The following is a 19,193-nucleotide window of genomic DNA, read 5'->3' on the forward strand; positions in this document are numbered from 1 at the left end:
CACTTGACCACTAGGGGGCAAAATCCAAAAACCTTAAAAATGTGATTATTCCTTAACTTCTTTCCCGATTACCACCAATTTGATATCATAGTTACATCTAACCACCATACAGTATATGTCGCACAGGTTTTTATTTGACCTACTTTTCAAGGTCACAGAGGTCAAATGGCGTAAATAGGCTGTCGGGCCGTAACTATTGCACGTTTCTTAACCGCAATGACTATTGATCAGAAATTAAGTACACATGTACCCCTTGGTCAGGTGATCTCAGGTACCAAAGTTTGGTCCGATCTGATTTGCCTTTTGGCCGCCAGGGAGGGGACAAAATTTAAAATTCTTCAAAATGCTATTATTCCTTAGTTACCTGCCTGATTGACACCAATTTTATCATCTAATACTAACATCTAATTCTAACAACCATTCAATGTGTCACCCGGGTCTTTTTTGATTTGACGTACTTTTCAAGGTCACAGAGGTCGAATGTACTGTAAATTGGCCATTTTGGGAAAATTGTAATTGCTTGGACCTTCATCAAACCTAACACTACATGACACAATACCATGCTCTTCATCCATCTTTCCTCCACATGAGGTGAGCACAATGGCCCTGGCCATTTCATTTCACTGTATTATCTACTGTCTCAAAGTGCTTTACAATCGCAAACTTTATCACCTAGCCTAATCTGAAGCATTTCTCGAGAACCAATGGCAGCCACAATCTAGCGCACACAAGGACTTTTCGACCAGTTGAATGTTAGAAAGGGGCACTGGCTGGGTATCGAACCCCGGACCTCTTGATCACAAGGCCGACGGGCAACCGTTGTGCCACTGAGCTATATTAATTAGGCCTAGCTCATTTAAGAGGTGTGAAATTCACTTTTGTTAAGTGGGTGTTGCACCCATCGATGCTAATTGGCTGGGTATTCACGCAATCTCTTTTATCACATGGATTTCCAGTAGCTGAAAAGTGAGAGTTTTTCACAGTAAAACATTTTTGTGAGCAGGACCTTTACTGGTATAATTGGCGAAAATATTCTGCAGATGAAATTTTTCTGTTCAGCTCTCAATTTTCAAATGGAAGGTTTGATTCAGTTTCGAAATCTCAAGTGATATGCTTTGTAATTTGTCGTATCATTTTTAGAGTGCCATTGCTCCCGAGGATGAAGCCCTGCAACCGATTGGTAGTCGCTTCAGTCGTTGGTTCTGTAGCCAGACTTCTAGTGGTGGTGCAGGAAGTCGCCACAGCAGCAGAAATGCAAGTCGCCGCTCTTCGATAACTGAGGACTTCAACTTCCTTAATGGTGAGTACATATGGCTAGACATTTTCATCAAATCTTTGATACTGACTTATCTCCTTTGTGTCCTGCTTACAAGCTAGATCTACTGCATTTGGAATACCCTAGGCCATCTAAAACTCCCACCAAGAGCTTTCTTTCACCTTCCCATCCACAGGGCCACAGGAGATATCTTAACCTCTTGAATCCCAAAACTTGAAAATCCCTGGATATCAGGGAGGTCATGGGGTTGCGGAATTGGGTCTGACTTTCACGATGTATAGCATCCGCATACAACTGTCAAAGTCCGGTACTGAGGCGCCATCTACCCAGGATTGCTGTAACTGACCCTACTGTACAGCAAACCCGCTAAAACAAGCAATAAACTAGCGTCCCAACTCAAGGGAATAAAAATATCACTGAGACCGACCTGTCGGTCGTTTGGAAAAAAAAACTTAAATTTCAAAATGACCGACCAGTCGGTTGGTCACCGGGATTCAAGAGGTTAAGTTTTTATTTTGAAAATCACGATTACCAGTTCAGAGCCCTCCCTCTTTGACCTATTTTCTGCGCCCTTCGTCTTCACACTCATGGCAAATGTGGTCCTCTCTATCCTGAGGAGACCGAGCATTTTAAGTCCATGCCTACCTGGACAATTGGGGCATCTTGGCTTCCTCTCCAGCTGCACTGATCAAAGCAAGGGACAGAACCCTGAAGCGGATTGAAGAGGAGGGCTTCCTTATAAAGTTTGAGTAGTTGGATCCAGCACTTAGAATTCCTGGAGGTCCAGATAGATCTGAAAGGAGGGATAATCTTTTCCTGCTACCATGAGAATGGGGAACATTGTCTTTCTGATTGTAGTGTTTTTTCAAGAACGTCTAGTCAGATCATTGAAAGGCCTCTGTGTTATCAACCTCGGGACATCATCAATTGGTGTCGCACCAGAGGGATCTTGATCCACATTCCATGCAAGAAAAATGAGATTGCCAACATGTTGAGTTGCAGAGACAAGGTATTTCCCGCTGAGTTGACTCTCTTGCACAGGATGAACTCTTATCTCTTATCTTCCACTATTCATCTCTCCAGTTCCAGGCCCCAGGCTTGGACGAAAGATGCTTTGGCAATATACAGGTCTGGAATCTTTCCCTTAATTTCACTCCTTCCCAGAAAGTTTCAGAAGGCAGCTTCTTCCAGGTGCACCATGATTCTTATTGCCCCCAATTGGCCCTCCAGCCCATGGTTTCCAACTCTGATGGAGATCAAGAGGGAGGGGCCATATATAGTTATGTCTCGCTCCTATTTCCCAAGTCAGCCCCCAACAAATGGCTTCACCTCAACCTAGCTGCATGCAGATTGGCCTTGTCAATGAAGTTTCTCTAACACAATGTTCTTCAGGGTTTCTTAAGCCAAATGGTCTTCTACTCGTAGAAGTTATGACAGTAAGGTAAAAGCTTTTTATTTCTGGATGTAAGACAGGGGGTCCTGTCTTCTCTCTGCATCCTGAGCCCAGTTGGAAGAGATTCTCAATCATCTCTTTGTCTTTGAGCATTCAGCTTCAAGAACCATCATGTCATACAGGAGTGTCATCTCTGCGGTACATGAGTGGTGGGCTGGCGCTCCTGTTGGCATTAACAATATCATCTCTCAGATGATGAAGTCTTTCGTCATTAGATATTCCAAATAGCTGGTAAGTATGACACTCGGAGATAACATTTTCCTGAGAAATGTGTTATCTCAATTTGTTTACCTTGCCCAGAGTCTCTCTATAAATAGTCGGGCCACCAGGGAATGTGCGATTTGACATCAAAGCCACTGCCCATTCGGAAAGACAAGTGTTTGGACAGAGCCCTCGCTGGTCTAGCATTGACCAAAGCCAATTCCGCACAACTGAAACTGAAATTTGCAAAGTGTCTCGAGCTTTGTGGTCAAATGTTAATATGCTTAGATATCATATTTCTCTGTTATCAAAACTTTTCTAATTCATTGTAACTGTTATTTAATGGGATATCCGACAGTTTTGAGCTTGTTTTGCAAACATGCTCAAAGTGGTTTAAGGTATACGGTATACCAACATAATTGTCGGAAACGCCATTTTAAATTTGAATATATTTTATGATATGTACATTAATTTTGAGTCAGCTCTTTAGATACAACAGTCACACGTTTACTATTTATTACAACCCAATAACAGTGAGTGGAGGCTAATTAATTGTGGTTCGATTAGTGTTTTGGTTCAGTATTAAGCAGCTTATCAAAATTTACTGACAAAACTGCCTCGATTGTTCGCTCGTTCACATCAATATAATAGTAGGTTAACAATTGATACTTTTAAGACTGCCCACCTCGTAGTGTGCAGTCTTTCTTGTTTTCACTGCTTTTCTCTTGCTGAACCTTTGGAATTGGCTTGTCTGAAGTTTAACTGTAAAACTATTATGAGTTTTGCGATCAAATTATCAGAATCTGTGGGAAATTACTATGGCAAGAAGACTATTTATTTCTGGCTTCATCTAAAACACATGAACAGTTTTTTTGATGATTTCTTTGCGCTTTTGAGGAGGTATTCTCTGTGACTGATAAAAGATCAGTTAAAAATTATTAGGGCAGTTATTTTAAAGCCAGTTTGGCGTTAGGTATGGGAAAATGTGATAGAAGATTGAGAGGGCAAGAAGGCCATTTGGGGATGACCGACTGCCATGGCAGCTGTGGCAGTGGTTAAATTCATGCCCTGTGATTGCATTAGGATTTTTCAAAGAAATATGTAAATTTGAGGCATGTCTTCATATTTCAATTCTGATTTGATGAACGGTGGTGGAAATTCCCCTCTACAACCAAGGAAATGAAATCCTTGTGCAGGATCAGATGTGCAGTCGCCAATTGATTTATAACCGGTCTATTACAATTCTTGTTTTCTTGCTGGAATTCCATCTAAATTGACCGGTAATAAATATAATTCGATGTTGATGAAATAAATGCTATTGATGCGCATTATTTTGAAATAAGGGTACAATACTGCTTAGATTAAAAAAAAAAAATGCTGTCTTTAATTTCAAGCGCTTGCTGATTTTTCCCCCAGACAGAAAAAAATTACAACAGAAGATCATGGTTTTTATGCCCCTGCCAATGCATCAAGCATTGCGGAGGGATTATGTTTTACCGATGTCCGTCAGGCGTCAGGTGTCAGGCGTCTGTAAACTTTTCGTTTCCACTCATGTTAAGGAGAACGCTTTTAGCGATAACCACGAAACTTTTTTGGGGGGTTGACTTTTACTAGAGAAAGGTTCCTTTCGAAAACAGGTTCATTCCGATTGTCAATATGGCCACCAGGGACGCGTGCTTGAAATTCGTTTCCGTCAATTTTGAGGAGAACCGTTCATCATATCAAAGTCATTTTTGGTATGTACGTTGGGGGTGACCAAAGGAAGGTTCCTTTCGAAAACAGGCTCGTCCCGATTGTCAATATGGCCACCAGGGACGCGTGCTTGAGATTCGTTTCCGTCAATTTCGAGGAGAACCGTTCATCAGATCAAATTCATTTTTGGTATGTACGTTGGGGGTGACTAGAGGAAGGTTCCTTCTGAAAACAGCCTCGTTCCGATTGACGATATGGCCACCAGGGCGTCGTGCTTGAAATCAGTTTCCGTCAATTTCGAGGAGAACCGTTCGTCCGATCAAATTTATTTTTGATATGTACGTTGGGGATGACTGGAGGAAGGTTCCTTTTGAAAACAGGCTCGTTCTGATTGTCAATATGGCCACCAGGGTGGTGTGTTCCGTCGATTTCGAGGAAAACCGTTCGTCCGATCAAATTAATTTTTATACACCCACTCCGGAGGGTATTATGGTATGGCGCTCGGTGTTTGTCTGTCCGTCTGTCGGGCCGTCCGTCTGTCCGTTAAATTTTCATTGTCCACGCGATTACTGAAATTCTACATCATGTATAGTCATCAAACCTGGTTTGCAGGGCACTAGTATAGGCCCTAAGAAGCCTATTGATTTGGAGGTCAAAAGGTCAAAGGTCAAGGTCACCAAGACCTGTTTCCATCTTCCGCTTACCTTTCATTGTCCGCGCGATTACTGAAATTCTATATCATGTGTAGTCACCAAACCTGGTTTGCAGGACACTGGTACAGGCCCCAAAAAGCCTATTGATTTGGGGTCAAAAGGTCAGAGGTCAAGGTCACGAAGACCTGTATCCAGTTTCCGCTTACCTTTCATTGTCGCGCAATTACTGAAATTCTATATCTTGTATAGTCACTGTTTGCGCACCATCGATCCACCAAACCTGCTTTGCAGGTCACTAATATGGGCCCAAAAAGCATCTTCATTAAGTTTCGAGTGTGATAACTCAATTTCTTTTCTTTTCCATGTACTGCAGTGCATTTTCCCGGTACAATTGCAAACACACTTTTCACCCTGACCAACCACCCTTTACTCTTATGGCGGGCGTATGATGTGCTCTCTCGGCGTAGCTCTTGTTGGCTCACCGTAAGGGGAGTCTATACGATAGCGCTGTGTCCGGCGGCGGCGGCGACGTCGTCCGTCGTATCCTGTTTCAGAAACAGTGGCACGTATCTTAACCGCTAGGGCTATGAACTTGAAACTTGATACATATAACCCCCTATATCACATAGCCTCTGGTGCTGAATTTCAGTTTGATCTGATTCTCAACATTGCCACCAGGGGGCCAAAAGTGGAAATCTAAAAAGTGTGATATCTCGCTTATAAATGACTTGTTTTCGATAAAATGGTAGGTACTCTTAGGAAGAATACATCACATATCGTACGGGTTTTCAATTTGACCTACTTTTCAAGGTCACAGAGGTCATATGGTGTAAATTGGCCGTTAGAGTGTAAATTATGGCACGTTTCTTAACCAGTAAAGCTATGAACTTGAAACTTGGTGCATATAACCCCCTAAATCAGATAACCTCTGATGCCGAATTTTGGCCCGATCTGATTCTTTATTCGGCCACCAGGGGGCCATAATGGAAAAAGTAAGAAGTGCAATATCTTGCTTATTTGAGTGAATTGTTTTCGATAAAATTTTTATGGCAGGGACTTCTAGCAAGGATACACCACATGTCCTACGATTTTTGGATTTGACCTCCTTTTCTTGGTCACAGAGGTCAAATGGCGTAAATTGGCCATTAGAGTGTAACTATGGCACGTTTCTTAACTGCTGAAGCTATGGCCCGATCTGATTCTTTATTCGGCCACCAGGGGGCCATAATGGAAAAAGTAAGAGGTGCAATATCTTGCTTATTTGAGTGAATTGTTTTCGATAAAATTTTTATGGCAGGGACTTCTAGCAAGGATACACCACATGTCCTACGATTTTTGGATTTGACCTCCTTTTCTTGGTCACAGAGGTCAAATGGCGTAAATTGGCCATTAGAGTGTAACTATGGCACGTTTCTTAACTGCTGAAGCTATGAACTTGAAAGTTGGTACATGTAACCCCCTTTATCAGATAATCTCTGACACCGAATTTTGGCCTGATCTGATTCTTGATTTGGCCACCAGTGGGTCAAAACAGAAAAAGTAGGACGTGCAATATCTCGCTTATTAATGACTTTTTTTTTCGCTGAAATTTTTATTGCAGGGACTCTTAGCAAGGATACATCATGTGTCTTATGATTTTTGGATTTGATCTTCTTTTTAAGGTCACCGAGATCAAATTGCAAAAATTGGGTGTTAGAGTGTAACTTTGGCAAGTTTTTATGGTGGTTACCCCTAGCAAGGATGCATCCATTAGCCGTCTGTAAACTTTTCGTTTTCCGCTCATTTTAACGAAAACGCTTTGAGTAGTAACAATGTAACTTTTTATGTGGGTAGAAAAAGATAACGTGTACAGCGGGCATTACAGACCAATAACTCTTTCACGATGTCTACTAAACCTAGTCAGCTATGACACCAGCTGCCCGGGGTTGTCTGAAAACACTTCATTTTCGTAATATACCAACTCATTGTGCTCGCCCCCGGGCATATGCCACGCCTTGCATTGCTCTTGTTCTCTTTGATTTTGTTGACACTGGTTGCCTATATGACAGTTGAAGAGGCTTTAGATGAGTTATTCACTAAAGATGATTCTGGGGACGAGGATTGATTTTGTGATTTAGAGGACGAAAGAGAGGAAGACAGTCCTCGTCCTTGAACTTTTGCAGGTGAGGAAAAAAGTGCTCACCTTAATTTTCTCTTGGCTTGCTAAGCGAGCACTTTTTCCCACCATCAAACGCAAAAAAAGTGCCCTGATTATGTCGACAAAAGCGCATGGCAAGCTACTGTGCTCTCCGCCTATCACAATAAACTAACTCACAGGTCTCCAACCATTTTGCATGCGAATAGCCTGTTCTATGAACAGAAAACCACACAAAAATCAATAGTAATTTATGCAGCAGTATTTGGCGAAGTCTTCTTGGTGTTCTTCCAGTAGCCAGGCTTGTAAGGGGGAGGGGGCAACCCCATTCAAGGAGGGATGCAGCACCCAGCAGAGGACGTTATGCAGGCATGGATGTTGGTGACTCTGATAGTTTTTCTGATGCAGCAGAGGTTGATTTTCATTCGGATGTGGAATACATAGCTGACCCCCTCAAAGTGATTCTGAACCTGAGGACTTGTCAATGTCAGATAGGGACAATGGAAGTGACGAGAATGTTGATGATGATCAAGGTCCAGCTAGGGGTGCAGTAGAGGCAGGGGGCAGCGTGGCCGGGGGAGGGGGCAGCGTGGTCAAGGACAGCAAGGGAGAGGCAGGGGACAGCAAAGGAGCGGTCACGGAAGAGAAGAGCAGCTGGCACGAGCCCCTCCACCATAGGCTGGCCTTGACTCAAAGATGATAACAATGAAGCCCCCAATTGGCTTCGTCAATATCAGTGCCCTGACCGTGGCAAACCCGCTATAGATACCACTAACTTCAACCATTAGATTTTAAGATACGTATCTGCCCAATGCACATGTGCAACGGGAGATGAATCTCATGTGTTGACTTGAGGTTACAGATCGACACAGGCTCGGCTCCAGGTTTAGGATGGTATGGACTACGCTCTGCATCGGCATAGACTGAATCACTTGGTATTATCAGGAGCGAAACCTTGCGCAAAATTTGTATTGTTTTATTTTATTTGTATTTTATTTATTAATTTTATGTATTTTGACAAAATGCGTGTTTTCTTGTCGGCTATGTCCAAATTTTGTCTTTATTAATGAGTAATGGTAGAGATATAATGGTAGAGATATATCTTTGGAGAGATAACGGTAGACCGAGGAACGGGGTAATTGCAGATATAAGACGCACAACGAGGGCACGGTACCACCTAGCGGTTAAAAAAGTTAAAAAGGATAGAAAAAGGACCTCGGCTAACAAACTTGGTAGGGCTGTGGGTAATAAAAATGACACTGCTTCCTGGAAGGAAATTCAACAAGTCACCAGGAAGGCAACTGACCTCCCAAATATCATTGATGGGACAACTGGGGGTGAAGAAATAAGTGAACTATTTGCGAATAAGTTTAATGCATTGTATGATTCTGTTTCATACTCTGAAAATGACATGGAAGAACTTAACCGTGACATTAATGAAGGTATTCTACATAAATGTAGGTACGAGCGCTGTCTCACGTGACAATTTGCGCAGGTAGGATTTTAGAACTCTCCTCTTGGCTCCCCCAAGGAGTCCAATCAACAACAACAACAACATCGATATATATACAACAGGATGCCGCAGTCGTTAACACCGTCGTTACTCTGCTGATGCCGCAGCCTTTATTAACACCTTTGTTACTCAATCGTTACTATACATGTACTCCGCAGCCAAACTGAACCGGACAACGCACCTTGCGCCTAAAAGAGACCAAGAAAAAGCTCTGAATATAATGAAACAGAAGCCGTCTTCCAGCCTAACAGCCAAGCCAAGATGAACAGCCTGCCACCTAACCCTTACTCCCTTTTTATTTTTTATTTTTTACTTATTTTAAGGGAGGGGAGGTGGAGCAATACAATGCATGTCCATAGGCGATTGTCACACCTCTCGGCTGCTCTGCAAAGACAACCAAATACAAATTTGCCATTTTTTAGGGCAAAAATGGAAATATGAATTGATTAAACAAGAACATTTGTCCGGAGCAACATAAACTGTAGCAAAAACTTACTAACACTAGTATAGTATTATGGCTATAACAACAAACAAGGCAAATTGTCCAAATGCTATAAACATATCACTGAAGAAACTTGGTTGTGACTACGACGGCTGCTGCGAAAAAACTGGCGCCACTGCACCACTCACCAGCACTGATCATGTGCCACATGCGCCTCCAAGGAAACCGCCCCGCGGAGACAACTATTTTCCGCTCCATGCTGTGCCGCGGGAAACATCAAGTCTCCTCTTGTCTCCCCCAAGGAGGCCAATCAACAAGAAAAAGATCAATTTGATTCCTCAGGATGCCGCAGCCTTTATTAACAGCGCCGTTACTCTGCTGCCCAAGAAGGATTGTATGGTAGCAAAAGTAACACTGAAAATAAACTCACATGCATTTAAATGCCCAAAGACGAAGACAACTCCAAGCGGTGCTCTAGACTCTCCTGAACATACATGTTCTTAGAACTTTCCATCTTCCAATGGCCGTGCCTCTGCATTAACCTGTCTGGCACTCCCGCCCCTGCTGCTGCAGAGGCACCAACGGCCCTGAGTGAGTGCGACCCCAGTTTGGCCCCTGGCTTCATGAAGGGCTTGTCAGCTGGCACCACAGCCTGCCTAACTGCCAAATAACTCAATGCCTTATTGGTGGACACTAACTTTTTAACACCTTTGCTTGCACAGATTTGTCTAAAAATATAAAAATTACCTTGGGAGAGATCGTCTGGATCCAACCTCGCCAACTTGAGATATTTAAGCAACCAACCAACTGGGCAAGCAACCAACCCAGTGCGGGCGATATCAACGTGGTCACCTTGCCTAAACTGGTTCGTTTTGGGCTGTTTTATGATGATTGTCAAAAACTGATTATGTACAAAAACATCCTCAACTTGAAATTTTCTCAATTCGTCCGACCTTAAAAAACCAGCAAAAGCCAGCACCGACATAGCAACAGTGCGTTCTTCAGTAAGATGTACACTATCTGAAAATTTTTCACACATTCTTACCAACGCATCAGCTTGGACAGGTTCTGACGGGTTCCTCTTCTTGGACAGCCTTCTCTTGGCTGCCTCGAATGCATTCTTAACACAAGCTGAATCTGAAGGAACTGACTTAATCCTGGGATTCTTGGCTAGTTTATATTTTAAAAACATAGTTGGACCAAGACACAAGTCTAGAGTGGAAATGGCATGTCTCTACCAATGATAACCAAAGTTTTCTGAAATGGTGAATTTTCTAAATGAGTTCGCTTACGCTATGGAATTATTGGAAAAAATGTCATTAAAGAGTATACGACCCGGCATGGAAAATGCGTCCCGTTCGAGTGAAAATACAATCAGGCATATGTCATTTTCTAACATCATTCAAAAGATCAGTGATTTCTTTGTGGTAAGGTACACCGATTGCTCCAATGCGAGTAGTTTCTGGCGTTGTCAAACGAGGAGAAAAAACAAATTTTTGTGATTTATGATTGTGCCTCAATTGCTTTTCTCAAAAGCGTTTCTTAGCAACTTGTCCGAGACCAGCCAGTTGCAGTCAGTGTAACAGAAAGCATCATCAAACATTATATTTTAATTCTCGTGGACATGGAAGTTTTAACAAGGAGTCACATTTTGCATTTTCAATTCAGGACAACATGGAAGTTCTTTTGTCCACAGCATTAGTGAATGTGCACACTGCTGGTGGTCATTTACCGTGTCGAGCATTGATAGATTCAGGATCGCAAATCAGCTTTGTGACATCTGCTTTTGTGCAATGCGCACATTTGAGAAAGGTCCGGGCAAAATATGACATTCAAATTAGGGGTATTGGTGGCTGTTCTAATATAAATCTAAATCACCCAGTGTGTTGCATTGAGGCCATATGTGGTGGACAGGGTTACAAGTGGAAACTTGCCCCATGATAAGGTGAACATTGGTGATTGGCCCATGCTTCGAGGTTTGACATTGTGATACACCAGGTCCTATTGACATGCTCATTGGTTCTGATTCTTACCGAGCTATTTTTGGCTCACCCCGTGAGCCTATGCGATGACGTGGCGTCTGTCGTCGTCATCGTCCACTGGCGGCGTATGTTAGCACGGTAAGTCTCGTAACCGCTTCAGGTCTCAACTTCAAACTTGGTACACATGTATCCTTGGGCCCTTGGGCAATTCACACCAAATTTCGTTCCAAAATTATTCTTGGTTTCGCCACTAAGGGGCAAAATGCAAAAACAGAAAACATGCAATAGGACTTGTGATTTTGGTCGGATTTTCATGAAATTTTTTTGGAGGTACTCCTAGCAAGGATTCATCATATATCATACTGGTTTTTGATTTGACCTACTTTTCAAGGTCACAGTGGTGAAAGTTTGCTAAATCACCGATCGGTGGCGCGTTTCGTTTCTATTTGAGCTGGAAGGTTCTAAACCAGTGTGGACATGTATCTTGGGACTCTCTATGCTACCCTGAAAATTTGGACCGCTCTGACATCATTTCTTGGAGAAATAAGCAGTTTTTTTATTTCTGTGATCTCGCCCTTGAGACTTCAAATTAATCCAATCTGCCAATTTTTTTAAAAGATTGGATGTCAAGATGATCAGAAAAATTGAATTAGTACTGCTTTGCGCCACACGGTGGTGCTAGTGGCCGCTGAATGATAATTGAATTCCAGCTACCACCAGATGACATCACTTCCTGCGCGCATGTTACGGATGGGATCCCTTGGCATACATGGCTGCCCATTTTGAAGATTTTCCTGGAGAGGACTGCTTTATAAAATCCAGAAAAATCTTCAAGATGCCAATAAAAATATCATTAGCTGATACTATTCAACATGAATTGGAAGTCAATAAAGCTTTCTGGGTAATTATTTTTGTTTGATATATTGTATTTCCTCGAGAAAAATGCTAGAAATCAGCGAATTTTGAACTGAGGATATCAGCACTTTGACAGCTGCTGGCAGGGAAACGACAAACTAACAGGGACAAAGATAGTTCGATTAACCAGGTATGTTTGTTTTCTTTAATATTTAGATCATTGCTTGAACTCTGTTTATTTCTGGCCTGATCAGTTCAGTACATGTAGGTTTTAGATAAGTTTGTTAACTGGTAGTTCACGGCCCGAGTTCACATTGCATTACACATTGTTACATGAGATAGCATGAGTTGGCCACTTGGTTTTGAGGTTGATGTGTTTATTTTCATATATTTTACATGTACTTCATCCATCAACTCCTCTTTTTGGATAAAAGTGTAACTGTAAAATGAAAGGATTTCGGGAATTGATTTCATCATGAGCACATGAGGTTTACTATTTTATCGCTGGTTATGTCCGTCGTCCGTCGTATCCTATTTCAAAAACAGTGGCATGTTTCTTTACCCCTTGGGCTATGAACTTTAAACTTTGTATGCATGACCCCCTAGGTCGGATGACCTTTCACACTGAATTTTGGGGCCCTCATTCGCATCCTGATGGGCTTATATAGTGAAGAGTTGCTGCCCCCCCCCCCCCCCCCCCCCCCCGTCTGGATTCTGTTATGTTTTATGTTGATAGGCTAACTCATATTGCTCCCAAAGTCTCACCAGGTCACGGTAAGTGCTTGGCGATGTTGGATAGTTCATCTTAGGTCTACCCATAAACAAACAGAACAGGTTTTTAGCTCACCTCTTAGCAGAGGTGAGCTTAACCCATACCGTGGCGTCCGTCGTCCGTCGTCGTCGTCGTCGTCGTCGTCGTCGTCCGTCGTCCGTTAGCAGGGCACGTTTCGTAACTGTTAGAGCTATTGAGTTGAAACTTGGTACACATGTACCCTTATGTAATGACACCTGGGAGACCAAGTTTCGGTCCGATTCGTTTCATGGTTTGGCCACCAGGGGGCCAAACGTTAAAAGTGAAAATATGCAATATCTCCCTTAATAGTAGTTGGGAAATTTTGAAAAAAATATGGTAGGTACTTCTAGCAAAGGTGCATCATATATCCTCCGGGTTTTTGATTTGACCTCCTTTTCAAGGTCACAGAGGTCAAATGGTGTAAATTGGCCGTTAGGATGTAACGATGGCACGTTTCTAAACTGCAATGACTATTGATACCAAATTTGGTACACATTTACCCCTTAGTCAGGTGATCTCAGGGATCGAAGTTCGGTCCAATATGATTCACCACTTGACCACCAGGGGGCAAAATCCAAAAACCTTAAAAATGTGATTATTCCTTAACTTCTTGCCCGATTGCCACCAATTTGATATCATGGGTACATCTAACCACCATACAGTATATGTCATACAGGTTTTTAATTTGACCTTCTTGTCAAGGTCACAGAGGTCAAATGGCCTAAATTCGCCGTCAGGCCGTAACTATGGCACGTTTCTTAACTGCAATGACTATTGATCACAAATTAAGTACACATGTACCCCTTGGTCAGGTGATCTCAGGTACCGAAGTTTGGTGCGATCTGATTTGCCGTTTGGCCTCCAGGGAGGGGGCCAAATCCTAAATTCTTCAAAATGCCATTATTCCTAGTTAATGACTTGCCCGATTGGCACCAATTTTATATCATAGGTACATCTAATTCTAACAACCATTCAATGTGTCACCCGGGTCTTCTTTGATTTGACCTACTTTTCAAGGTCACAGAGGTCGAATGTACTGTAAATTGGCCATTTTGGGGAAATTGTAATTGCTTGGACCTACATCAAACCTAACACTACATGACACAAGACCATGCTCTTTATCCATCTTTCCTCCACATGAGGTGAGCACAATGGCCCTGGCCATTTCATTTCAATGTGTGGCATGATGATTGAGCAGAATTTGCTCTGTCTTTGAAATCTCACAAACCAAAATGACAGCTGATCACTCCGACGGTATAAGATCTGGAATTCTGCACAAGTACTCAGAAAATATTGAATGAATTCGGTGAAAGGCAGCTCAGAATCATTGTCAGGGTTATAATTCATTGATCTGAAGCAAAAGAATTCTCAGGGTTGGGGTGAGAACTGTAAAAATTGATGTTGACTCTGTCCGAAAAATGGTCATCGTACTTTTGAAATGTACATGCAGCATCATGCATCCTTGATGTTTACAAATGCACATTCCTAGGATTGTCAATGTGTTGAAAAAATGGTTCTACCCCTAACCAAAACTATTCCTTTTGCCCTAGATTGATCAGTGATAGAGGCCCCTGCACACCAGGCGGAGGAAGCCAATGCTAGCCACAACAAACAGGAATAAACCGGCACAGCAGCAAACAATTGTTGAAAAGGCCGCATGGTCACACACCACATGTTCTTTTGTTAATTGTGCCTATATTGAGGTTTGTTTGGGCCAGCAGTGGCTTCTCCCGCCTGGTGTAAAGGGGTCTATTCAGAGCCAGACTATCAATGTCAAAATCCCCCCCTTCCCAAAGATATTTTGAAAATGTTGAGTTGCCTGACATGAAATAGGAAAATTGACCAAGGAATTCTATGATTAGCGTATTCAGACCTGAACCTTTCGTCACAATGTGCGCTTTAAACACATGTTATCATGTTTTACAGGGATGATCGACAGCTATTGCATTTCAACGTTTCGGTGACCACCTAACAAATGACGGAGAGAGGAGTGGAGCTACTTTCATAGAACCAAACAAACACCTCACACTTCCCATCTAACATCAGCGCTCACTGCGCAGTCATCAGAAGAACCAGTCGATTTTAGTATTTCATTTTTGTTCACTGTAACACTTAACTCAAAATGAAAAGAAATAAACAGTATAAGGCAGTTGGTTTACAAAAAAACCAGTTGGTTTTTTGTCCCTGATGTAAAGCTGACGGCAATTACTGCATTGCTGCTTGGCTTAGACTGGACCATGACCACTGGACTAGTTTGTCACAGCCAACCCATACTAAAAAGGAATTGATGTAAAGGTCCAGATGTTTCTGGTTGTGACCATGCATCTACTGGGCAGGTGTGTCTCAAACTGTCCTTCAAAGGATATGATGTAAAGGTCCATACTGCCTTAACCCAATAGAGCCAGTGCCGCCCTGAACCGCCTTGCTACGAGCCGCCACGTCCGCCCTGAACCGCCATATCGACGATGTCCTTTAAAACCGCTGGAAAACCCCACTTGGGAATCTCCGGCTATGTCATCATATTCATATCATCAAGGGAATGCCCTTAGGTATCCAAATATGGAATAATATATGCGCATTCCTATTCTAGGTTTCGCGGAATCACATGGGGAATCCCCAAATTGCGAGGCGGGCTCCTCCTTCTGTTTTTGTGTAACAACACCGATATTGCATGTATTGATTGAGAGTTCTCTGAAATGGCCAAGAATTTGCGTCGTTTGGAGGAAATACTGAATGAATTTGACGATTCAGGAGATGATTCAGGACCCCTCGATGATGGAGAGTCGGACATCGATGTCCACATCACAGTAGAATCGGTGAGATTTGCATCACAATAATCAGCTGATTTCATTGTTTGCATTACCATGGCGCCAATGTAAACAATAACAGATGCACGTGTGATCGAGGTATGGTTTGGGAGATGTTTTATGCCTCGGGTGTTCATTCAAAGCATCTATCAGCTATGTTTCCTCTTATTTTATTCAGGTCACAAGGTAACACTGACAACAGTTACACATTTATGCAGTTTGAATGTGGCTGAAAAAGAGGATTTTTCATCAAAGGTCAAAAGGTCAAGGTCAAAGGTCACGAAAAAATGACCCCCCCACCAAAATGTTTGAAAATCTTAATTCTTTAGTTCATGACCTTTCATATAAATATAACTTGTAATATATGGTTTTGAAGTCGAACAATACATAAAAATCATTTTAAAAATTCATGTCTGAATTTGTGAAACCCTTAAAAAAATAGGTGGTTATAGATGGAAAGTGCAAAAAAAAAGGTGGCTCTATTGGTTTAAATATTTGCCCCCAGTTTGTGACCATGCATCGCCTGAACTGGTTTTTCACAACCTTCACTTGCAAGGAATTGATACAAAGGTTCAGATTGCATTTACTAGTTGGCCTAGGGTGTGACCATGCATCTAATGGACTGGTTCTTCTCAAGCGAACTTCAACAGTTATGATGTAAAAGTCTAGACTACAGTAACTGGCTGTCTACTGGGTTGCAACTGTTGAGTTACTCTCTGTAACAATCTTCAACTTGTAATCACACTCATTATATGAAGTTATATGTACAATCAGATGGAACGAGGAAAGCTCAACTTTTTTTTAAGTTGGCAAGCGGCCATCTTGGAAACCATTTTTAGCTCTGGTTTGTGACGGAATATTGATATAAACTGCCCCAGGAAGGAAAGCTGCACTACTACACCACTTCCTGTAAGATTACAAAATTGATGTCAATGAGCGAAACTGTTCTCCCCATTTCCAGTGCAAATGACATGCATTAACATTATTACCCGAGTTGAGCACGTGGTCCCTGGACTGTTTCATTCACCTATCACTTTGGTTATGGAAGAGATTTCTGAGAATTCACAAAAAATCACAAAAATCGGCCTTAATCTTGTAATGGCGCCTCTTCCAGTAATATTGCCTGTAATTCGGAGCGTTTTATCTAAAACAATGCTTCTGAGAGCAATACAAGACTTGTGATCAGGGGCTACAACTACCCTGTGGCTTTAGGATAATTGTAGCCCCTGATTGAGTATTATTACAATCTAGGTGTACGACATGATTTTGCTGGTATCAAACGGTATTTTTCGAACACATTAAGTAATGTTCGATGCAATCACTTACCAACAATTTCAACAATATCGTCGCAAATCAGACTGATTTTAAACTGGTGTAAAAACAGAATGTTCTATTCATCACCTCTGTTGTACATTTCACCTTGTGTCAGACAACAGCTTGTGATATTCTGAATTGACTTCAGTCTAGGCGTGTGCCGTTAAAAACTTTAGTTCAAGGGATGGGTCATGTATCAACCCCAATTATAACTGGCATCACTTAGTGGTAATGCAATGTACATGTACTATGAGTACATGTACATGTACCATCTAGTTAATGGTTTTGCTAGAGTTACCACTACCAGCAAATTTGAAAATATTTTATTTTAAAATAATGTTAGCTAAACTAGTATGAAACCTCAAATGTATCATTTTTGGTGTATAAAGGGTTACCATTGCATCTGTTGTATCTGAATCAGATAGATTGATGATCAATTAATATAATTCAGGTATAAGAATAAAGAAATCTAGCAATTTCATGATTCATGACAGGATATATTGAGCTATTTATAGGGGCTACAAATACCCCGAACCAACGGGCTACTAATACCCTTGAGGGTACCTTGGTCAGGAAGTGTCTCTGAAAAATTTAGTTTTAATAATGACATCAAATGCCGCATACAACATTCTCTACACCTAATAATGATCCCCTGAACCAAGTTTCAAATATATTTATTTTAGCAAGATGATATCATCACTCCAAAATCCACAATTAATGGACACAACCGAAGGAGCTCTTCTGTAACCTGCAAAATGCACTCCATATCAATACAGTAGAACCTCTCTATTTAGGACACCCTCTGGACTGACAAGTGCTCTCCTTAATAGAGAGGTGTCCTGATTAGAGAGGCCAAATTGAATGGAAACAACCAATTTGGCCCCATAACTAGTGTCCTTAATAGAGAGGTGTCCGCTAAGGGAGGTTCCACTCTATATCCCATTCTTCATCTTATCACGCACCTCAACTTGGTGTTCGGCTCTGGCATATCGGGTGTAATGTTAAGCACAGTGTTTTTTCTGCTATTCTTCAAAACAGAAATCCTTGGTGGACAGAAGAGTCCTGGTGTACCTTCCCCCAATGATGGCATTCTGGACCCACAGCATATGTTCTCACCTATTCCCACATCCGCAGATAGGAAACAACAGACCATCCTTGACATGTTGCAGCAGTCACGTGTGAATGTACAACCTCTACTAAACTCGGTGGTTAACAATAATAAGGTGGACAATCAGCTGCAGCGCAAGGATATAGGTAAGTTGGCACAGTTCAAACAGGACAGGACAGCTCACCTGTTGGGACCATATATGATAGTGATACGATATTTTATCTCAATTGTTATATCAATTTTGTAGATCAATTCACCGCAAATAGGGAAAAGGCAGCTGAAGCTAGAGTAATGACATTTTGATTGTGGGTGTAGCTATTTATGGCTACATAACTTATCAACCTCGTTTTTGGCTCTCACCTCAGGGGAGTCTATACAACATCGCTGTTCTGTCGTCTGTTGCCGTCGTCATCGTCGTTGTTGTCTGTATCCTGTTTCAAAAACAGTGGCCTGTTTCTTAACCAATTGAGCTATGAACTTGAAACTTTGTACACAGGACCCCTCAGGTCAGGTGACCTCTGACAATGATTTTCGTTCTGATCTGATTCTTGACTTGGCCAACAGTGAGTGTAACTCTGGCACGTTTTTAACCGCTATAGCAATGAACTTGAAATTTGGTACACATGACTCCCTACAAGGCTAGATCATATCGTCACCGTTTTCACCAACCGTCCAATCAACATTTTTTTGATTTTGAATAATCAGCATATTCAAGTTATCACATTTTTGTTGACTCGCCAAACTTAATTGGTAGTATGTTCTAAACGACTTCATGTACAGGTCTAGAAATTTCAGTGAAGAACCATTGACCTACATGATAAGGTTTGGTGGCAAAACCTCGAAATGAAAACTTGTTGATTGGTCACTTCGTGAAAACAGCGACGATATAACCTCTTGACACCGAATTTCGGTGTGATCTGATTCTCGACTTGGCCACAAAGAGGCCAAAACTAAAAAAGGTAAAATGTGC

At 41.9% G+C, this 19,193-nt stretch overlaps 1 protein-coding gene across 2 annotated transcripts in view; it reads left to right on the forward strand.

Moving 5' to 3' along the window:
- LOC135482658 (eukaryotic translation initiation factor 4E transporter-like) overlaps positions 1 to 19,193 on the forward strand; it is a 270,349-nt gene that overhangs the window by 109,124 nt on the left and 142,032 nt on the right. For both annotated transcript variants that reach the window (XM_064762908.1, XM_064762909.1), the window contains exons 10-11: positions 1,141 to 1,300; positions 18,154 to 18,369. In XM_064762908.1, coding sequence (XP_064618978.1) covers positions 1,141 to 1,300; positions 18,154 to 18,369 — 376 coding nt within the window. The remainder of the gene's footprint in view (positions 1 to 1,140; positions 1,301 to 18,153; positions 18,370 to 19,193) is intronic.

The sequence above is a fragment of the Lineus longissimus genome, chromosome 2 (assembly GCF_910592395.1).
Source record: "Lineus longissimus chromosome 2, tnLinLong1.2, whole genome shotgun sequence".
Taxonomy (NCBI): Eukaryota; Metazoa; Nemertea; class Pilidiophora; order Heteronemertea; family Lineidae; genus Lineus; species Lineus longissimus.